We start from the raw sequence: 23,391 nt of genomic DNA on the forward strand, positions 1-23,391 counted from the left end.
CCCCAGCAATATAAAACTTTAATTCATAACAAAATCACCCCCACCCACCCCAAGTCACTGTTAGTAGCCAGCCACCACCGCCGACAGTCGATAGAATGACGCACGACTGGTCGTATATGGCCGACCATGAGCTGACAAAGTCATTTCTGATCATGGATCACAGATCCATGGCCGTTTCACAGCCAAAGATATGGTCGTGAAACGACCATAGAAAACGACCTGACTAGCCACGACCGGGCAAATCTCATTGGTCGCACGCCATTACGACAAATAACGCTAGTAGTGGTCTTGGGTGGCTAGGGATATTTTGTTAACTTTTAAACTTTTTTATGACTGGGGTGTTTTAGCTAAATTCTCAAATGTATGGGGGCTAGGTTGGTTAGTTGATAGACATTTTAGGGCAATTGTGTCCGAAATGATATTTAATTAAAGGCAAAATAGGTATAAAAATCAGATTTCCTAGTAATCTTTTAATAACACCTTAGGGGGAGGGGATCGTATTACCCCATACATTACTAACAATAAACACTATTTGTAATAAAAGATACATGTACTATTTTATTACTTGTAAACCAAACAACGGAATATTACAAAATAAACGAAGATTACTCCTATTTTCTTATATGACCCTGATCCAAACGCACCCCTAGGGTTTTCAGAAATTATTGAAAACGTCCGATAAGGGGTTTTTTCATACACCTCTTATGGGATTGTTTAATATTAGCACGCTTATTTTTTGAAACTATCGATGTTGATACGTGGTTTTGATACCAACGACTCGCACATGCAAAGTGTTAAGGCGTTCTTAGAAATATAATTAGATACAAAGACTGAATAATAAATGAGAGATATGATTTTTAAAGTGGTTTAGATGCTTAAAGTAAATCATACGTCCACTGTTTCTTTTATATATGAGAGATTACAAGAGATCGCGTATAGCGAACAGCAAATAGATGTATAATAATTGAGTATTCAAAGAGAATATCAAGTCCGTCTCTTTCTCGTAGGTTAACTTTGCTCTGAAAATAAAAATTACAATCAGAATGAAGGTTCAGTCTCAAAATCTTGAAAATGTGAGGGGGGGTCCTCTATTTATAGTAGAGGAATTCAAGGTAATCATTATAAATCTGCAAGTGATTAAGTATTGTGCAAGTCTTTTCTTGCCTCCTATTGGCAAATAACTTAAGAAATATCTTCAAATTATCAGGGGCTTAGGTAAGTGTGTAGTCCTCAGTTACTTATAGACGAAACTTGAATCTATTAAGTTGGTGACAATCATATTCTTTCTGTCATGGAGCAACGTGGCAGCTCTTAGATGGTGCAAAGTCTTCATAAACTCCGATTGGTGCTTGTTGAAATAGGCTAACGTCAACCCTGATTTTCTAGGCATAACAATTGAAAACCCTCCTCAAATAGGAGAATTTTTAATAATTTTAAGAGGGTTTTAAATAATTACATAAAGGTTTTTAAGAAGTTCCGAGAACACTAAATATGTTAATATAAAACAATGTCACAAGGAATATGAAATAAACCCTAATTGAGTGATGGATATGAATAAAGACAGCATCAGTTAAAAAGGTTATCATATAACAGTAGATAATAAAAATAATATATTTTAAGCTTATATTAATTAATTAATAAAAATAAAACCCAGACTAACCATATAGAAATCAACCCCAGGACAGGCCTAACCCAAGGTGGCCTGGTTGGAGCCCAAATGTAATGAGGGCCTGTGTGTAGGTATGGGAAACGATTTTCTCTATCCAAACCCGCCTTTCTCGTTCCATTCAAACTCAACTCAAAACTCAAGCCGTCTCACTCCTCTCTGTCTCTTCGTTAACATCCAACGCTAAATCCACTTTATATAAACAGACGCTCGCTCGCTCACAGCCAAAACCCCACCACTTCATGGAACTTAAACAAGACCTCCAAGATCAAGACCCGATTGCCCTCTTCATGACTCTCGACCAATGGCAAGACCACGACCAAGACCCCGACCCCGACCAACTCTCCCAATCCTCCAACGACTCTTATATGCTCGGCTTCGTTATCGCCAACATTGTCGGCCTCCAGCACTACTCTGGCACTATCAGCGGCCGCGAAATGGTGGGTCTGGTTCGCCAACCCTTGAACCCTTATGACTCAAACGCTATCAAAGTCCTCAATACGAGAACCCTTCAAGTGGGTCACATTGAACGCTCTGTGGCTTCTGTTCTATCTCCGCTGATTGATGCTCGAATGATTCATGTTGAAGGTATTGTTCCTAATTCTCGTGGTGGTGGTAGTAGGTATAAAATTCCTTGTCAAGTTCATATTTTTACTAGATTGGAGATGTTTGATGTTGTTAAGGATGAGATTTCTCGAGGTGGGTTGCAGTTAATTTGTGATAATGATGTGTCTTTCGGGTTGTCGGAGGCGGTGGTGGTGAAGGAGAAGATGGAAGTGAAGGTTATAAGGAGTGTGGATGAGATATTCAAGTTGGTTGATAAGAATGTGAAGAAGAAGGCCAAAATGGTGGCTATGGATCCGCCAAAGGAGGTTATAAAGTCTGAGCTTTTTCTGCACCAGAAGGAGGGGTTGGGGTGGATGGTTCATAGGGAGAATTCTGAGGACTTACCGCCTTTTTGGGAAGAGAAAGATGGAAGATTTTTAAATGTGTTGACTAATTATTGCACTGATATTCGGCCTGAGCCTTTACGCGGTGGTATTCTTGCCGATGATATGGGGTTGGGTAAGACTCTCACTTTGCTTTCTTTGATTGCTTTTGATAAATGTACTGGTGGTGTTAGTTGTTCAGGAGATGCTAATAGTTTAGATGTAACTGAAGTTGAGGAAATTGGTGAGGAAGGTGAGGAGCTATGTGCTTCAAGTGCTAAGAAACGTAAGAGGGGTGGAGTGAGGAAAAAGGGTACTGGAAGGGGAAAAAAGTGTAAAATGGAGAATAACTCTATTGATGGTGATGCTAAAGGAAAGTCTGTGAGTTTTTTTGATAAGTCTTCTAGAGTTTCAGGTAAAAAGATGACATTAGTTGTGTGCCCTCCTTCGGTGTTTTCGACCTGGATAACACAGCTAGAAGAGCACACTATCCCTGGGAAGCTGAAGACTTATATGTACTATGGGGATAGAACTAAAGACATTGAGGAGCTAAAGAAGTATGATGTAGTGTTGACAACTTATAGTACTCTGGCTACTGAAGATTCTTGGTTGGATTCCCCTGTGAAGAAGATTGAGTGGTGGCGAGTTATTTTGGATGAGGCTCACTTGATTAAGAATGCAAATGCTCAACAAAGCCAGGCAGTCACTAATTTGAATGCTAAGAGGAGGTGGGCCGTTACTGGTACACCTATCCAGAATGGCTCATCTGATTTGTTCTCATTAATGGCTTTTTTGCGGTTTGAGCCATTTACTATTAAGAGCTATTGGCAAAGATTAGTACAACGTCCTCTCACACAGGGTAGTAAGGAGGGGCTCTCACGTCTGCAGGTAATGTTTCCATCATTCATTGTTTCTTCTGTGTATGTTACAAATTGATTCCTTTGGTTTGTGAATCATGCATTCTACGAGTTTTGAACTTTTGTATACTTGGTTTGTGTTCCATCAAGCTGAGCTGTTTTCTATTTTGATGATAATTTCCCCTTCTGCATTGTTTATTGACAATTTGATTACAGATGATTGTGTTGTCTATGAACCTCCTATAACGGTCTTCCACAAGCTACTCTCCTAATACCTAGCTTTCTCCAAACCCAGTTATGCCTCTCCTCCCCATGCTTCTAAACCACTATCTGTTACCATAAACTATTCTGTCTTCCTCATAATAATATAACCACTTTGCCATAAAAGCCATATTTAAACTAGTTAGTTTTCTAATACTCAAACCCCACCTCCTCCAGTTGTGAACAAACATACATACAATCTATAGAGTGATATTTGAATTCGTCATCTGTTTCACCTCACAACAAATTGCACTGTGTATGCGTACCCTTTTTCCTCTAAGATGCTAAATAGATAAAATGGAGATGATTATATGTGAGTACTAGATAAAACACCTATTGTTCCCTTGTTAGATAAAATAAATTGTGTATATTCTGAAGTTTGTAAAATATATTCTGTTTAGAAGCTATGCAATTCTTCCCCCATCCTTTGCCATCTAACTATTATCTGAGGTGGTATAGAGAATTTTTCTTTTACCATCCTAAAGGCTATGGTCTGGAGAAACTTTTTTTGCACTCTCTCTCGATGGATTATAATTACAGCGATGGATTATAATTACAGCCATGTCTTTGTTTTCATGGTTTCTGTATTATCTCATTGAATCTTTCCTTTCAACCGTCATATTTAAACATTTTTGGAGGTTTGATTACAGTTTAGTACATTTTAGTAATTAATTTCAGGCGGTTATCACATTTAATTTTCTTTTTCTTTATTACTGCCCTTTTTCTACCAACTGATTGAATTTTACAGTTTAGCATGTAACTTCTTAGCCTTTGTTGTTTATTTTCCCTTGTTTTATAAATGCAACGTATTATTCTTTCAGGTTCTAATGTCAACCATTTCTTTAAGGAGAACAAAAGACAAGGGTTTGATTGGATTGCCACCAAAAACTGTAGAAACGTGTTATGTTGAACTTTCTGGGGAAGAACGTGAATTGTATGATGAGATGGAAAGAATGGCCAAGGGTGTTGTCCAGGAGTATATAAGTGATGGTAGTCTAATGCGCAACTATTCAACTGTTCTTAGTATAGTTTTACGACTTCGTCAGATCTGTACAAACTTGGCTTTGTGCCCATCAGATCTGAGATCAATACTTCCTTCCAACAACATTGAAGGTATTAGAGAATTATTCAAGCTTAATGCCCTTTTATCTTTAATGGTTTGCATAGCTCACCTTTCAGTTCATCAATTTTTACCCGGAAGACAGTCTCTTTCTGCAACTTTTAATTTGCCATTTAAAAACTTAATTTAGTCAGGTCTATTGAGGTTTCATCTAGTTTCTGTCTAAATATGAGCAATTTATCCTATTCTATACTTTAGCCCTTTTTTTTTTATTGTTTTGAATTGCTTGAGATTGTTTTAGCCGTCTTTTTTTGTTTTTTGTTTATAGGTCAAAATTTTGTTGGTATATTGATATATTTTGTTTCGTATATATACCTTGGTTCCCATTAAGAGGCGATGGCAGCATACTGCAGCAGTGCCATCTTCGAACTTTAAGAGTAAGCTTGTGCTAATACAGGCTTAGATGAAGCACATTGACAAAAGCATTTATTGGTCAATGTAGGCAGCAAATTTTGCGTAGTCTGCCAATCAAATGGTTGTAGTAGATTATCTACCGGCATTATTTCTTTTGTAATGGTTTAGACTCCTTGTGGTTTTTACTGGAAAAGTTGTCATTGTGTTTCAGCTTTGCAAATTATCTTTGGTACCATATTCTGCAGGGCATATGACTGTGTACTTACAACCTGAATTTGATTTCAAGCAGATGTATCCAATAACCCAGACTTGCTGAAAAAGCTGGTTGCAGTGGTACAAGATGGTGAAGATTTTGACTGTCCAATTTGCATCTCTCCTCCTGCTGACATTGTAATTACATGTTGTGCTCACATCTTTTGCCGATCCTGCATCCTAAAAACCATACAGCGCACAAAACCCTGCTGCCCCCTTTGTCGCCATCCTTTATCACAATCTGACCTGTTCTCTTCACCCCCAGAATCATCTGACACTGACAATACTGATAACTCTTCTTCTAGAAATTCCACCTCTTCAAAAGTGTCCACTCTATTAAAGCTACTCCTTGCACTAAGGAACCAAAACCCTTCTATAAAGTCGGTTGTATTTTCACAATTCCGTAAAATGTTGATATTGCTTGAAGAGCCATTAAAAGCAGCTGGTTTCAAGTTCCTACGCCTAGATGGTTCAATGAATGCAAGAAGGAGAGCTGAAGTAATCGAAGAGTTTAGAGTTCCAGAAACAGGTGGACCAACTGTTTTGCTGGCGAGTCTTAAGGCTTCAGGTGCGGGTATCAACCTTGCAGCTGCTTCTCGAGTCTTCTTGTTGGAGCCATGGTGGAACCCAGCAGTTGAGGAACAGGCTATGGACAGGGTACACCGTATTGGTCAAAAGGAAGACGTGAAGATTGTGAGGCTGATTGCTCGAAACAGTATTGAAGAGAGGATACTAGAGTTGCAGGAAAGGAAGAAGAAACTGGCAAGGGAAGCTTTTAGAAGAAAGAGAAAGGACCAAAAGGAGGTCAGCGTAGATGATCTACGCATTCTCATGTCGCTGTAAGTCAGTCATGCCATTGTATGCATGTGATGCTTCATGTTACAGTTGCGATATCCATGGAACTTTCTTTCTCTTTTGGCTGTACATAACAGCACATCCAATATGTGGTATAGTGCATAGTATATCTGGTTAAGGTTTTCTGAGACTTGACAACAATTTCAACCAACTTGTGGTTGTAAAGAGAAGGGTTTATATCCACAATTTTTGTAACAGCTAAGATGGGGAATGGAACAAATATTTTGCAGGATTTATTGGGTTTTACAGGCAATTCTTAGAACTTATCAATCAGATGTTAGTGTGAGGAAATTGGGCGTTTTGAGGTCTCATGAAAGATACCTGTGACCCTCATGTCTCGGAAAATTATGACCATCGTGCCTTTACTTCCTAGCTGTTTCACTTCCATTGACTCTTGCTTAAAGAAATGCATTGTATTTTTACCCTTGGTAACATACACGAAAATAAAATAATTCTAAAATTAAATATTTATTTCCTCGATAGATTAAAAACTTACCCTAACATAATAATATTGATGTATTAATACAGTATACGATACATAAATATTGTACCATGACTAGGGAATAAATAAAAATTGGCTCCCTGTTGCCCTTAAAATGGCAACTGAATCCAAATATGATACCAAAACTAAATGGTTTATTCAGTGAGAGGACCTGATGAAATTAACTCTGAATTCCAAGTTCCAACATATCATAATGTTACGTAAAATGGATGAGTGAGTCCACATTTTCATCTCAGTGACAGACCTAAACGTACAAAGAGCTTCTAGTGGTCACGGTCTGATACAATTTTTTTTTTATTATTATTATAATAAATAATAGTAATTTCATCCCCTAAATTTCTAATAATTCGTGAAACTTAACGTTTTGACGCTGTTAAATGCAATTTCTTAAACAACCTGTCATTAGTTAAACATTACACTTGAACCCCAAAATATATTTTCTTGGTTCTGCCACTAATAAATCTTGCATGTCTATGTAGGAAATTATTGTGAAGAGTTAGTTTTCTTGGTTTGGATATATGAGAACTATGGAAATTAGAGTTTTACACGAATGGTATGTTATTATGATTTAATTAACTAGGTAGTCTTCACTGAATTTGTGAATATTTATTCTCAAATTTGTATTCTAATTAGCTTTGTATCATAACTTACACATGTAGATTTATTGATCCATATATCTTGAGATGCAAATTGTGGGGAAAAAGATGTGTTGTAGTGCTCTTGAATTAATAGCGCTTTAGTTTTGCCATTTTGGCCAAGTTTATCTCAGCATGATTTGGGACTTTCTTTAAAAAATCGTAGTTATAAATGATTAATTTCTGATAATATTGGTAATGAGTCAGACCAAGTAATTAAGATAAAAAATTATTGCAGATGCCATTGTCCAGAGGGGATTAATGTGTTTCCAACTTATAAAAATCCGGCACATCTTACCAAGTAGAATTCACTTTCCATATAAATTATAAAACACGGTGGTTGAGTTGTGTCAAAACTATAAAACTATATTGAAGATCAAATCAAGATCAATAGAGCAAAGCATATTAATGCCAAAAAAAGGAAAATTAAACAGTATTATTATTATACCAAAACAGATTCACGTACAGTACTTTCTCTTCACTAATTATTTTGTATGGAACTATCTGTATATCTTTCCTCAACCGAAGCCAAATCAATGCACTTCTTTTTTTTTTTTTTAATCTTTTTAGAAGTAATTATCTTCTTTACTTCTTATATTGACTGTTGAAATTGCACTTTTATGGCCATGGTTTTTTTGTTTGTTGTCTCAGTTAAGTCGTCATGCTCAAGTTTAATTTAATCCCATAACCTGTCTTTGATGATTGTTGAAAATCAATATAGTGGAATCATTTTCTTTTTGTTTGTATGTATAAAATCCCAACTATTCTTGAACTTTTGTACCAAGATAAAAATCAATAGTTTGTTAACATGAAACTTGATAGGCTTGATGAGTGGAGAACCTTCTTTGATGGTTCAAATGCAACTATATTTGAGGTTATAGAGCAGGCAACCAAAGTTGCAGCCAAAGTTACCCTGATGAGTTCAAGAACCGAAGGGGTGAAATTTCTGAGACACTTTATTCATGTTGTTTGACTCGATCTTGTGGCCATTATCAGAATGATCCGCTAAAGCAACATGAAAAGAAAGAATATGAAATCAATGTGCTAGAACTAGGCCGTTAAATGGCAATGACGAAGATCTAGAATTTTCTGATGACAAGAAATGTAAGTTTGGCAGCATTAGAAATGATGATCAAAGAACCAGATTAGTAAATTCAGCTACAGCGAAGCTTGGGCATTATCAGCAGAGATTGATGTGGAAAATGAGATTATCAATAAGGTTTTGAGGATCAAGGAGATCTGAATACTCGAGATGAGGTTTGTCTCAATTGTTGCTCTGGGATTAATTAATTAATTTTGTTTTAGGGTCAGTGAGATAGAGTAATTATATGCTTGCATGACAAGTTTTAGAGGTTTTTTTTTTTTTTCTTTTGGTAAACACTGTAATTGTATTAAAGAATAAATGAATTACAAGCTACAGCCAACCCTTGGACACGCCCAAGAACCGCTAAACTGAAAAAGGAGCAGCAAGGAATGGAAACCATCCCTCGAGCCCAGCATCTAAGCAATCAAAAGGAGAAGAAAAAGTTCCTTAGACTGCTGCAAAAGCAAACAGCACACAGACCGTAAGGAACCAATCAAATTTGAGATGTTTGAAGTTTATTGCATTTGTTTTTCATGTTGTGTTGTTCTTTGATTTGTCTTGGTGTTGCAGTCTGGAACAGTATTATTGGAGTCATTAAGGAAGCTTCGATTGATGGATATGTCTATTGAGATTCTACAGGTTGGAATTCTATCTGTATTTAGTTTGCTATTTGTTTAATAGGAAGTTCAATACGTTGGTTTCATAGTAATTCTTTTTAGAATTAATCGTGAAAATGGTTTCTTCGCCAACCTATAAAAACACATCCGCTATGTTGTAAAAGCTGGGGGATGGTTCATTATTTCATTTCATTGGATAAGAAGCTTTACTATCCGCAGGAAAACTTTGCAAGTATGCCGAAATTGCACCAGTAGAAGGAGTATGGTAATCGTCTCCATGTTTAGTTTTCTGTTATGGGAAATACCAGCGATTTGTGAGTTTGAAAATCATTAACCACGCATGCCTATAATGTACCTCTTGAAGATTCCATATCAAGATTACGATTTTGTTGTGAATGGGTCAAAACTGATTGCCCAGGATTTCAGTTTTATCTTAAATTTTTAAAATAAGTTATTGATTTTATGTGAATAGATATCAGAAAAACCAGTATATATTGTAATGGTTATTTTCATGAATAGTAATATACAGAAAAGGAGGAATTTCTTTTATTCTTGTTTCTTTACATGTTATCTGAGCTATGTTTTAGAGTTTTTCTGTTAAGTTTTTTTTTGCATCCTGATTCAGTTTTGCAGCAAATAAGTTTTTACAATCCTACTTGTTATGCTTGAAAAAGTAGGATTGACGCGGAGTCTTGTCAGCATGGGGTGATCAGAACTTGGGAAGGTTTTGCGACCGTTCAGCCGCGGTCACGTCGCATAATGACCCAAGTGGCATGCCGCTGTCAGTACAGTGGGTGAGTGTCAGGTTAGCGGATTGTTGGAAATCGTCCACGTGTCCAATCCCTGCGACAGTCGAGGAAATCACTCGGTCAGGTGAACAATGAGACACAAAGAAGGATTTGCACGGTACCCACCCACTTGCAGATTTAGTAATCATTACCTTGGTTTATTCCACTATAAATAGAGGTCTTCCCTCTCATTTGTGGGATTAGCTAATTTCACTCTAGAATAGCTTACTCTCTCTCTCTCTCTCTCTCTCTCTCTCTCTCTCTCTCTCTCTCTCTTGTATTCTTTAAACTATAATTCAGCTCATTGAATGCGACCTGACCTTACTCACATTAATACAATATCAATGGATGTAGGATTCGCTTTTGTGCATCCGAACCACTTTAAACATTGCTTTCACTCTTTATTTAACTAAATATTCTCATATTGCATGTGACTTCTAAGTCCGCTTAGCATTTCTCACGTGCGAATAGTTGGTGTCAAAATCAAGCATCAATAGTTTGGCGCTACAAGAAGGTCCTGATTTAGTACTTGCTCTTCATCAGAAAAATCACTGACTAATCGGTCCCATCACAGCAAATGGCTCGCGGTTTCGAATCTGAGCGAACCAACTATGGCAATGAAGAGATCCCTAGGTACAAGAGGACACTTCCCCCCAAAGTGTCGCTAGTCCAGCAGAATATCATGACGGATATCCCTTCAAGCTCGCTGCTTGATCCGGCCGTCATGAGTTACTTGGAGAGGTTCAATAATACTCTCCAAATAGTCAGCCAAAGGCTAGACTGATTGGATCAGGTTATGCCACCTAAATCCAATGAGGCGGTGCCACCGCCAAAGATGCCTGCAGGTCGCGTGAAAGCGCGGAAGAGGGCGAAAGCCCATGCCGCGCGCACTGCAGCATGTCAGAGACAGAGAAAGGGAAAGCAAGTGGCGCCCAGCGGACCCAAAGGCTCCGAGGGACTAGCGAACACCAATCGCACCCCGGGTAGAATACCCGTGGCGTTGCGACTCGATGACATGTCGCAGCATGAGCCGTCCTACGCCACATCATACGGGCACTCCCACAAAAGTGCAAGGCGGGGAGATTCCCATTATCACCAAAGTGACAACTTCGATAGTCATCGTGCAAGGGATTCCCACCGTCCGCGGGTCGGTTCGTATCACCGCAGAGGTCGGGAAGATTTCTCAAACCACTCAATGCCATCACACGGTTCCAGCAAGCGTGTGTCAAGATTGGCCGGAGCTCCCGGCCGAGGTAAGGAGGAGTCCGATTTACGGTCTCTCCTCAACTGCAACCATGAGGGTCGAACCCAAGTTGAGGAAAGTGATCCCCAGATAGCTCCACTACCTCGGATTGAGGAGCTATAACGAGCTCTGGATCAGCTTAAGGCTCAACAAAATGAGCAAGGGCATATCGCAGAGGTGTCTCCCTTTTCTCCAGCAGTATTAGTTGCCCCTCTCCTATCAAGATTCAAAATGCCCGACATGCGAGCATTCGATGGGAATTTCGATCTGCATGATCATTTGTACGAGTTCAATAACCTCATAGAACTCCACCAAGTCTCTGACTTAGAAAAATGTCGTTGCCTGGCAGTAACCTTTACCGCCCATGCCAAGTGATGGTTTAGGTCGCTCCCAGTAGAATCAGTCAGCTCGTGGCCTCAAATGACCTCGACATTTCTGAGGCACTTCTAGGCGAACAGGAAGTTTTCAATGCCGCTAGCTACCTGAGCAACATACGGCAAGAGAGGGACGAATCCCTCCAATCTTATATAGACAGGTTCCACAAAGTGGCTCATAATTTCGAAGAGTCCGTTCGGACTCTCATTATCGCGGGAGCTCGCCCGCAGACAAACTTGTGGAAGGAGTTACAATCTAAGGATGATGTTTTCCCCACTCGCTTTTACAACCTTACTGAAAAGTACCTCTGGATTGAAAACTCTATGGCTGCTCTCAACCACCACGACCCCGGTCCTTCGGGCAGTACTCCCAACCGGGGGGAGAACAGGAGGGTTGATCGCAGATGGGCTAATGACGATCAACAAAAAGGAAAGAAGCAACAGTACGAGCCCAAGAAATCCTATGCCCTAGTTCCTCGTCACGATTGCGACAAGAGTCAATACACTCCTCTGAATGCCTCAATATCGGCTATTCTGGATAAATCAGAGGAGGCCGGTTTGCTTGGAGAGCCCGAGCCCATGAAGAATCCCACGTCGATCAGAAACAGTAAAAAATACTGTCGCTGCCGTTATCATTGGGATAATGGGCACCACATCGATGAGTGTCGAGCTCTCAAGCAAGCAATTGAGGACCTCATTAAGCAATGACACTTCAAAGAATATGTCAATGACTCTGCTCCCGTTCAGGAGAAAAATCAAAAGGAACTGGGAAAAAAGCGTCGTGGTCGCAAAGGTCTCTACTGTGTAGGGATCATCTTTGGAGGACGGCACCTTGCAGGGAACTCTCTAGGTGCCTAAGAAAGGTATGCTCGCGCAGCCCGTCATGACCCCATAACTGTAATGAGCATGACGCCACGACCCATCAAGGTTCGCAGGGAGGAGGAAATCACCTTCTCTGAGAAAGACGCAATGCGATTGCATCATCCCTACGATGACGCTCTCGTCATCACGCCTAAAATAGGTCGGTGCGAGGTCCACAGAATGTTGGTGGACAATGGAAGCGCCGTGAACATCTTGTTCTAGCGAGCCTTCGAGAAGATAAAACTGGACGAGGCAGATCTGAAGCCTACCTCTATCCCTCTGTATGGTTTCACCGGGGATCATTTGATTTCCAAAGGGACAATCTCGCTCTAGGTCACGTTGGGAAAAACCAACGAGATGACCAAAATGACCGAGTTCTTAGTAGTAGACTATCCATCCACTTTCAATGGCATCTTGGGACGACTTCTACTACGAAGCTTCAAAGCAGTCACTTCAATCTACCATCTGAAGATGAAGTTCCCCACCCCGACAGGGATAGGGGAAGTAAGTGGATCTCAACGCACATCTCGTGACTGCTATGTAAGGGCAGTGCATATGACGTGCAAGGGAAAATGAACTCCAATCGCCATCCCTGAGCAGGCAATGGCGATCAGCACGATCGAGTCAAAGCCTGGCCTAGTTGAGGATAACATGGATCCTCGCATCCAGGAATACTCTTGCAGTGGGTCGGTCGAGGACCTATCTAAGGTATCGGTCGATCAAAGCGAGTCGAGCCAAGTGTTGAGAATCAGAAGTAATCTCAACCCCCAGCTTGCCAACGACCTGACCAGCTTCCTCAGGGAAAATACCAACGTATTCACATGGACTCATGCTGACATGGTCGGGATCAACCCGAATATTATATGTCATGCCCTAAATATTAATGGTGAGGTCAGGTCGGTCCGCCAAAAGAGAAGAGCAATAGATCCCGAGCGATATGCTGCCTTGAAAGTTGAGGTAGATAATCTCTTCTTAAACGGATCCATCCGAGAGGCACTCTACCCGAGCTGGGTTGCCAACCCAGTCTTGGTAAAAAAGCCTAACGGCAAATGACAGACCTGCGTTGACTTCACTGACCTCAACAAAGCCTATCCCAAGGACAGCTTTCCTTTACCAAGAATCGACCAGCTCATTGATGCCACCTCTGAGCACGAGCTGCTAAGTTTTATGGACGCCTACTTGGGATATAATCAGATTCTGATGTACGCATCGGACGAAGAGCATACCTCCTTTGTTACAGATTGGGGGTTGTATTGCTATAAGGTTATGTCCTTCGGCCTAAAGAACGCTAGGGCGACTTACTAACGACTGGTTAACCGAATGTTTTCTTAGCAAACCGAAAAATCAATGAAAGTCTATGTTGATGACATGCTGGTCAAATCGCATGTTGCTTCAGATCACATAGCGCATCTCGTTGAGCTGTTCGGTATACTCCAGAGGTACAGAATGATGTTCAATCCTCTCAAGTGTTCGTTCGGAGTATCCTCGGAAAAATTCTTAGGGTATATGGTTAACCAGAGGGGAATAAAAATTGAAAGAACAACATGCATGAAGAGTGGCGGAAATGAAGAATGAAAGCATGAAAAGTTGGATTCAAAAAACATTTTCAAACAAAGCATGGAAAAAACATTATACCTACTCCTTTGCTTTGGGTTGATGAAGACAAGACTCAAAATGATGAGACCTCCACACTTTAACACCACCTTAAGAGAGTTAGAGAGTGGCCGTGGCTAGGGAGAGAGCTTTTAGTTTGCTTTTTGAGTGAACAAAGTGAATAATGATCTAAAATGCAACCATTTGCATTTATATATACTTCGGCAATTTTGCAATTATTTGTTTTTCACTTTCAAGCCCCAATAAACTCTTATTTTAAAAGGGAGCCCAAGTATTTATTATGTCACCCTTTGAATAATCAATATTATTCAAGGGTCCATGTAAACTAAACTAGTTTACATCAACAACCCATTAGTTTACCCTTTTGCCCTTTGACTATTAAAAGGTTATTTTAGTTCATCTCATTTATCTTAACGTTTTAAGATATAATAATTAAATATAATTAATTATTGCTTGACCATTTTAACCCTTAAAATGTCACAAACAATTTTCTATGTAACTATTATCGTAGAAATCCCGTTATTACCCTCAGAAGGTGCTAGCCCTCTTCGGATAATCATTTCTCTCTCTCATCCTTCTCTAACTTCTCAAGGCTATTGGTGTGACCATGTAAGTCCACCGTGGATTAGCCGTGAGCCGATTCTGGGTGAATCCGAAAACCTTTCCAGAGGCCCAACGACTATGGTAAACATCTAGCAATGTGTCATAGTCCCTAAACCACGATGAAGAAATACTTCATTGAACCCATTTCAGATCATATATACCATGCAGGTAAAGTCCCTCCATTGATATATCCTAGTCGAACATGAACTCATGGAACGTCAAAATCCTAAACTCGATCTTCTATCGAATCGTCGATCAATATGTCTGAAACTTGTCATCACAAACTTGCTTTTGTATGACTAATAATAGACTCTGGCCAGAGATTCTGATTTTCGACATTTATCGACGTTCGACCAGGAACTCGAATCTGGATGGAGTCAGCGGTACTCATAATCCTATATTTCCAAGTCAATGGATCCCTTCTTGCCATCATTCGTTTCTGTATATGAACAACGCATGACCAAATAGGCTTTATCATACAAAACATGACTAGTCTCGTACTTATACACCGTATGAACCATACGCATCCTTATCGGATCCGACCATAATGTCTCAGGCCAAAGAACTACATCGTGCACTGATATAACCAAGCGATAAATCATTGGCTACATGCTTTTCCAAGTGATTTGTCATTATTCAGTCACATTCGAAAAACAGTTCACCAACCGCTAATCCATACCAATGCCCCAGTGACATGACTATCATCGTCATCCGTACTTATATCAACTCATGATATCTTTCAGAAGCATCCAGTATGTCTACTATGCAATATAGTTGCCCAAATTATATTGCTTCCGTAGGGAACCCTTTTCGATAATTCATTTACCGATTAAATGAATCATCTGGACTATTCATATACATACTTTATTTTAAATGCATGATTGAATAAAGGAAGCAATTTACATATATGAATTGAAGAACTCTTTCTTCTATTATTTATGATATATAGATACAAGACAAAATGCTCTGAAACCGACAACATGAATGGTTTCTAGGGCATACACTAATATACACTAACAAAAATTAACCCCGAAAAGATCCAAGCTCTCCTTGATATGAGAAGTCTGACCAACCGAAAACAGGTTCAGAGTCTCAATGGGCAAATAGCGGCTCTCAGTCGCTTCATATCAAAGGCAACAGATCTCTGCTTGCTATTTTTTAATGTACTCAAGGCCAACAAGAAGTTCGAATGGACTCCCGAATGTGAACAAACTTTCCAAAGCATTAAAGAACACCTCAAAAAGCCATCTCTTCTGTCCAAGCCTCTCTCTCAGGAAATTCTTCTTCTATATCTGTCTGTCTCTCAGCATGCAATCAGTGCAGCTTTAATTCGGGAAGAAGACAGGGTCCAATGGCCGATATATTTTGTGAGCAGACGTCTGTTAGAAGCCGCAATATGGTATCTAGAAATGGAGTGATTAGCTTATGCCCTGCTGATCGCCTCTAAGAAGTTGCGACCTTATTTTCACGCCCACACAATCTATGTATAGACCAACTATCTGCTCAAGCAAGTCCTCTAGAAACCAGAGGCTTTAGGTAAGTTGCTCAAGTGGGAAATGGAACTAAGTCAGTTCGATCTGCAGTACAGACTGAAAGCAACCATTAAAGGGTAGGCTGTTGCCGATTTCATTTCGGAGTTCTCACACTGACTGGTTAAGGAATCTAAGCAACAGGCCAGCGAAGTCACCGAGAAAACCATTCAGAATCTATCCACCTAGAGCCTCTATGTCGATGGATCCTCAAACAGGAAAATGGCCCACATCCATAGTATTCTTCAGTTTGGGTTCAAAGCAACCAACAACGAAGCATTGCTCGCTGGTCTGCGGTTGGCCAAAGAAATGAGGTTGACCGCAATCAGTATTCATAGCAACTCTATACTGGTTGTTAACCAGATCTTAAGGGAATATCAGGCCAAGGAAGAAAACATGATTAGTTATCTAAAGAAAGCTAAGGCCGCGCTCGAGTCATTCAAGCACTTTACGATCACGCAGATTCTAACAGATAGTAATTCTATCACGGATGTTTTGGCAAAAATAGCTTCGTCATTGGACTCAGATGCACCAGAGAATATTCCTGTTTGGTTCATAGAGATCCCTAGCATCAGCTCGCCCGAACAAGCCGTGAATGTGACAAAATCAATTTCCTGGATAACCCCAATTATTCAATATCTCCGAGATGGGACCTTGCCCAACGACAAGATCGAGGCAAGAACCATGCGGACTAGAGATGCTCATTACACACTTATAGGAGATCAATTGTACAAGCGAGGGTTTAGCGCCCTTTTCCTCCGATGTGTAACTGATGAGGAAGCAGACTATATCATGAGGGAGATACATGAAGGGATCTGTGGTAACCACACCGCTGCGCGATCCCTCGCTAACAAAGTTGTTCGTCAAAGGTACTACTGGCCCCTACTCCAAGAGGATACCTTCAACTTTGTAAAAAATTGTGACAAATGCCAATGATTCGAGAACATACCACGAGCTCCTTTCCACCAGCTGATAACCATGACCAGTCCCTAACCATTCTCCATGTAGGGAATTGATCTCATTGGACCAATGCCAGTTGGAAAGGGAGGGGTCAAGTATGCGATGGTCGCGATGGATTACTTCACCAAGTGGGCTGAGGCTGCACCTTTGGCCGCGATCACTACCAAAAAACTCAAAGACTTCATCTTCAAAAACATAGTATGCCGCTACGGAATTCCTCATACCCTCATCTCTGATAATGGGAAGCAGTTCGATAACGAGGAATTCAAGTAGTTTTGCGATGAGCTGGGGATCTATAAAAAGTTTGCCTCAGTCGCAAGACCGCAAGCAAATGGCCAGGTTGAAGCTGTCAACAAGACCATCAAACATACTTTGAAAGCTAAGCTTGGCGTTGCCAAGGGTAATTTGGTCGACGACCTTCTAGAGGTCTTAGGGGCATACAGGACAACTCCGAGAACCTCTACTTTAGAAACACCTTTCTCACTAGCATATGGCTGCGAGGCAATGATCCCAGTGGAAGTAGGGATTGGTTCACTTCGGCGAGACCTGTTCAATGAAACAGACAATGAAGTGCTTATGCGTACAAGTCTGGATTTAGTTGAAGAACATCGTAGCAAGGCTCAATTGAGGATAGCAGCCTACTAGCAGAGCGTGAAAAGATTCTTCAACTCTAAAGTCAGGAGAAGAGACTTCCATGTCGGCGACCTAGTTTTGAAAGAAGTCTTTCTGGGTATAAGAGAACCAAGTGCGAGAGTATTGGGGCCAAATTGGGAAGGCCCATACCATGTCGCTAAGGTGATACGACCGGGGATTTATCACCTTAGAAGTCTCAACGGTTCCAAAGTACCGCAAGCTTGGAATGTTGAACATCTTCGCCCCTATTATCAGTAATTCTGAACTCGTTTTCTAATTTTCTTGTAAAGATTTACTCTTTTCAACTCTGTAAGTAAGATAACTCTAATGTAATATTTGTACAAGTACTATCACAAATAGTTAGAAAGCTACCTTGTGTCCACATGTGTAATGTTTATGAGGCACAAAAAATTATAGGTACTCACAAATGATTAAAGAAATAATCTCTTTATTTATTATAGTTAAATACAGATACAAATGTGCGAGCACAGGTACGATTATAGAAAAGAAAAGTAGAAACAATCATTGGCCTACGTTCTCAGGCCCTGAAAAAGCGATCTCGGTATCTCCAGGTTGGTCGCCGACCATCTGGTCAGTTGCCAGTTCCTCCAGAACATACTCTTATGGATGCTCGTCTTCCGGATAAGGCCCTTGACCTTCCTCCTCCTCGTCGGCCTGCACCATGGAAGCGAGGATCCTCTAGTAGTCATCCGGGAGATCGGTGAGGTCCATGTTCGGATTTTTTGGTCGCAGAGCATAAATGGACTGGATCGACCAGTCAGCGGCTCTCCTCTCAATTTCCAGCTCTTGTCGCTTCATCTCTTCGGTTAACGAAGTGACGCGCACCTGAGACAATTCCAGTTCCGCCTCAAGTGCCCATCTCTGCTTCTCGATTGTCTCCCACAACCTCGCCCTGTCTTCTTCTGCTCGCAAGGCCCGCTTGGAGTTCGTTTGTAGCTCCAGCTCTTTCTCGCCAGCCTCCTTGGTGAGCTTGGCCACTGTCTTTTGGAGCTCTTTGATCTCTTCTCCCCTCTTCTCCAGCTTGGCCTTCTAGAAGTCTACCGTACGGAGCATAGCATTCCTCTCCGACAGGTACTAGTTTACCTGAATGGTGGACAGGTTCAATTTCGTCTGTGCAACCTCTAAGTCTCGTTTCAGCTGCACGTTCTCTTCTCTCAGCTCGACGAGCTCCTCAATGGCTCCCAGTTGAGTCTTCTGCTGGGCCAAGTGCATAGCGAGCAAAGACTGCATAGCAAAGGGAACAAATGGGTAAGTTCCATTTCATGGAAAAGACAAGTATAACAAAGTCCTCGATGAGGACGAACCCTCTTACCTGGCTTTGCAGCTGGAACGCAATGGTCATCAGGTCCACAGGGTTGGAGGCCACGAACTGTTCAAAAGCCTTGGCAAGCTAACACTCTAGGAGGGTGAACATCACCAGTTGCAAGTGCTCTGGGAATTGCCTCATAGAGTCCACCACAAGTGTGCCAGCTCCCGCAGCAGGTGGCATATCGGCCACCGTCTTCTTTCCTGCTTTCCTCCTAGGAGTCGCGGTCTCCCCTTGCCCCCTGCGCGAACCCTCAAGGGCAAGTGTAATTTAGATCACGCACTTGGGAGGCCCTCCCGAGCGAAAGGCTTGGTAAGGCTACGACCTCCCAGGCTGAATGCCCAAGTCCTTCGGCTCGAACTCTGATTTCTCGACCTGCAACTACTTCTTTTTCTTGGATTTCTGACCACAGTCTTTTGCTTAGGGAAAACAGTCGCCGAATGGGAAGCATCTACTGGCTATTCGCTTGGAGTTGGCGCCCCCACCGACGTCCCTCTGACCGGGGGACCACTAGAGCCTGCCACGGCTAGTCCCGTCGCACCGACCCGAGGAAAGGCGAACCCTCTAGCTCTCAACGACCTGGACACTTTGGGTGGCATGGTCGCTGCATGCAAATATCGTTAGCAAAATAATTCGCTACATGCAAAAAAAAAAAAGATTGGTTAAGGCTACGGACACTTACTCGGTAAGGATTCCAAGGTCGCTTCGGAATTAAAAAAGTCATATTTCCTCAAGTTAGCGGTCGTCACGAGCAGTTTTGCGTCGCGACTCTGATCAGGCAGAAGACCAAAAGCTGTTATTCTGTTAAAGTCAGTGAGAACCATCAACCTGGTCGTCTTGTTTACTATGAAGAAACGGAAGAGTTCGTTAGCAAAGATTTAAAGAAAAGAAAAATTCACCAAGCAAAAGAAGGGAAGACCTACTCGGCTCCCTAAATTGGCAAATGTCATCATAATTAAAAAAGAAAAACTTCGTCTCATATGCCCTGACATTGCTAGGGTAATTGAATATGCCTCTCTTGATCGTAGATTGCTTCGAGAGGTAATAAGAGTCCTTGTCCTTGCTCTTTTTTAAATAATACGAGCAGGCAAGCTCTAGCGCAGTCAACTCGCCGAGACCATTCTCGTCACATGCGATATACATGACCACAGCTATTATATACGCGTTAGGCGTCAACAGTAAAGGTGCGACCTCGAAGTAATCAAGGATCGACCTTATAAATGGATGGAAGGGAATCAGTGCTCCGCATTTGAAGATATTCTCGGAGATTGCAGCCATTCCCTTTAGCGGATTCCACGTTGTATGCGTCTTGTACTGGTAGACGTCTACACTAAGTGCGTATGAGTCAACTACTTTTTGTATTTCCTCTCCTGTGGCCACTGACAGAATTTCTTGCGAGGGACCTGCTAGGGCGTCCTACACCGATGAGCTCATCCCCTCGTCTATCCTAGTCGCTGAAGGTCCATCTCTTCTACGATCTGAACAAGAGCGACATGTAGGGATTACTCAGTCTTCGTACAAAGTTTCGTACGATGACGTGGAGGAATAGAAAAACACAGTGTCTTCCTTAAACCCTAGAAAAAACCTAAGAATCCTTAGGGACCACCCCCAAAGATTCATGCCCTAGAAAAAAGCCCATTCTCCGTTCGACCACCCACAAACACCCACTATTATCGCATGGTTATCTACAAAACAGAAAAAGGAAAGTAATGGAAGGATCTTCCTTACCTCTTGGGTATGGGTATTGAACTTCCTGCTATGAACGTCAAATGCGCACCAACTCGAAGGATGGAAAATCTGATCTCGCGAAAGCTTCTTGCTTTTTCTGAAAGAGTGAGTGTTGTGACATTGCTTAAGGCAAGCCTGGGATTTTATAGTGGAGAAGGCGACGATTGGTTTTCCCGAAGCCAAGCGACATTTGGGCGAAAATCATCTCCCGTCGTTGATCATAACCACGTGTCATCAATCGACGAGAAAGAGTAACCGCCACGCTTTGCGAAGTTCAATCATCGCTTTTCTCCGTTGAAATAATCGAGCGACGGCTCGTTTCCCTCCTCCACATTAAATGCGCTCTCATCAGCATTTAATACCCTGATAAAGAATGTCGTTTCAGCATGGCTTACATTTAATGCGCATGACTGGCACTTATTGCGCATAGGACACGTTTGTCAGAATAAAGGGTATTTCATTTATGGATTAGTTGCCAAGCACAACGGATAACATCTGAAGAGGTCATGGGAACAGAACACTCTTCGTCGCATGTCAGTTGCGAAGCGATGTGATTCCTTACCTTCAGCAAAAATATGCTAAGTATAACCAGGTCGCGGGCCTTGGTTAGGATAAGAGGTGCATCGATACGACACTGAATAGGGTCTGATCCAGGTTGTCAACCTTACAGAAGGAGACCATATCAGGTCGCTCGTAGGAAAATTTGTCGCAACCTCCTTGTAGCCAGGTCGGATCGACCAGGCGTCATTCGGGACATATCAAATCAAGGCATAATTGGGAAGTTCTCAAGGTTCGATTCTCAAACCTTAAAAACTAGGGGACTTCTGTTATGCCTGAAAAAGTTGGGCTGACGCAGAGTCTTGTCAGCATGAGGTGGTCAAAACTTGGGAAGGTTTTGCGACCATTCAGACTCGGCCACGTCACATAATAACGCAAGCGACGTGCCACTGTCAGTACAGTGGGTGAGTTCCAAGTTAGCGGATGGTTAGAAATCGTCCACATGTCCAATCCCTGCGAGAGTCGAGGAAATCACTCGGGCAGGTGAGCAATGGGACGCAGAGAAGGATTTGCAAGGTACCCACCCACTTGCAGATTTAGTAATCATTACCTTGGTTTATCCCACTATAAATAGAGGCTTTCCCTCTCATTTGTGGGATTAGCTAATTTCACTCTAAAATAACTTTCTCTCTCTCTCTCTCTCTCTCTCTCTCTCTCTCTCTCTCTTGTATTCTTTAAACTATAATTCAGCTCGCTGAATGCGACCTGACCTTACTCTTATTAATACAATATCAGTGGATGTAGGATTCTCTTTTGAGCATCCGAACCACTTTAAACATTGTCTTTCACTCTTTATTTAACTAAATATTCTCATATCGCGTGAGACTTCTAAGTCCGCTTAGCATTTCTCACGTGCGAATAGTTGGTGTCAAAATCAAGCATCAACACTACTGATAGCAAGTTGTTGCTACAATGGAAACCACTAACGAGTCAGAAGACTCAGGTCCAATGATGATTGGAAGCCAAGATCCAATGTCGCCATTCTTCTTGACATCCTCAGACAATCCTGGAAATGTACTGGTGTCTCAATTGATGAACAACATCAATTATCCGAGATGGAAACGAGCAATGACGACTGCCTTACGAGCCAAGAACAAATTTAGCTTCGTATATGGAAGCATTACAAAACCAACATCTGATGAAGGAAGGGAGCTTCATGTTTGGAACAAGTACAATTCCATGGTGATCTCATGGATAATAAACTCACTTATACCAAAGCTCCATGACAGTGTTGCTTACCTTCATAATGCGCACGAGTTGTGGAAAGACTTGGAAGAAAGGTTTTCACAAGGCAATGCTCCTCGTGTCCATGAATTGAGAAGAGAGCTAGCCTTGACAAAACAAGGAGACCAGAGTGTGTCAAGTTATTTCACACAACTTAGAGGCTTGTGGGATGAGCTTGGAACATATAGAAAAGCAAAAGATTGTACGTGTGGAGCAGCAAAGGATCAACTAGAAGAAAGAGAATAAAAAAAACTCCATCAATTTTTAATGGGCTTGAATGATCCTTATGGTGTGGCAAGGTCTCAGATCCTCAATACCAAGCCACTTCCTTCTCTCAACAAAGCTTACGCACTTATTATTATGGAGGAATGGCAACATGCAGCAGTAGCAAAAATGGGACCAGTTGAGGGAGCTGCTTATAGTGCAAAGGTTTTTTTTTTAATTTCTTGGTTTTTTTTTTAAAACTGAGGAAACATGTTTCGATGTGATCACTGCGAGAAAGTTGGATGCACAAAAGATAGGTGTTATGAGATTGTAGGCTATCCAGCAAATTGGGACAGAAGAAGGAAATAAGGAAACAAGTTCAAACAAAGCAAGGCCACTGTTCACAATGTTGTTGGTGCCACAACTGAAAAAGAAGCATAACCAATAACTGGACTCTCAAAGGAGCAGTATGATCAGCTGATGGCTCTTCTTTCAAATGACAATAGGAGTGAGGTAGCAAACTTTGTGGGTAAGATCACTAGTTCCGATAATAAAAATATGAAATGGATTTTTTATTCTGGAGCTTTAGATCATCTTACCTCTATGATGGATA

The 23,391-nt window shown here is 41.3% G+C and overlaps 2 protein-coding genes across 3 annotated transcripts; both read left to right on the plus strand.

Moving 5' to 3' along the window:
* The first annotated feature begins 1,842 nt into the window (after positions 1 to 1,842).
* On the plus strand, positions 1,843 to 6,626 carry LOC116131773 (putative SWI/SNF-related matrix-associated actin-dependent regulator of chromatin subfamily A member 3-like 1). 2 transcript variants are annotated; one of them, XM_031417450.1, is made up of 4 exons: positions 2,154 to 2,254; positions 2,377 to 3,483; positions 4,535 to 4,826; positions 5,477 to 6,626. In XM_031417450.1, the coding sequence occupies exons 1-4, from the start codon at positions 2,246 to 2,248 to the stop codon at positions 6,280 to 6,282; spliced, it is 2,214 nt and encodes a 737-aa protein (XP_031273310.1). In that variant the 5' UTR covers positions 2,154 to 2,245; the 3' UTR covers positions 6,283 to 6,626. The 2 variants fall into 2 exon arrangements, with proteins under 2 accessions (XP_031273309.1, XP_031273310.1); XM_031417449.1 differs by having other exon boundaries at positions 1,843 to 3,483.
* A 15,636-nt stretch (positions 6,627 to 22,262) lies between these two features.
* LOC116131766 lies at positions 22,263 to 22,820 on the plus strand. Its single transcript, XM_031417445.1, has one exon. It carries the CDS (start codon positions 22,263 to 22,265, stop codon positions 22,818 to 22,820), a length of 558 nt encoding a protein of 185 aa, XP_031273305.1.
* Positions 22,821 to 23,391: the final 571 nt, after the last annotated feature.

Source organism: Pistacia vera, unplaced genomic scaffold, assembly GCF_008641045.1.
Source record: "Pistacia vera cultivar Batoury unplaced genomic scaffold, PisVer_v2 Contig241, whole genome shotgun sequence".
Classification (NCBI taxonomy): Eukaryota; Viridiplantae; Streptophyta; class Magnoliopsida; order Sapindales; family Anacardiaceae; genus Pistacia; species Pistacia vera.

Coding starts and splice junctions, on each gene's coding strand:
- LOC116131773 (XM_031417449.1), top strand. CDS start 1,909: ATGGAACTTAAACAAGACCTCCAAGATCAAGACCCGATTGCCCTCTTC. Junction 3,484..4,534: donor AGGGGCTCTCACGTCTGCAG/GTAATGTTTCCA, acceptor TTATTCTTTCAG/GTTCTAATGTCAACCATTTC. Junction 4,827..5,476: donor TCCTTCCAACAACATTGAAG/GTATTAGAGAAT, acceptor GATTTCAAGCAG/ATGTATCCAATAACCCAGAC.
- LOC116131766 (XM_031417445.1), top strand. CDS start 22,263: ATGGAAACCACTAACGAGTCAGAAGACTCAGGTCCAATGATGATTGGA.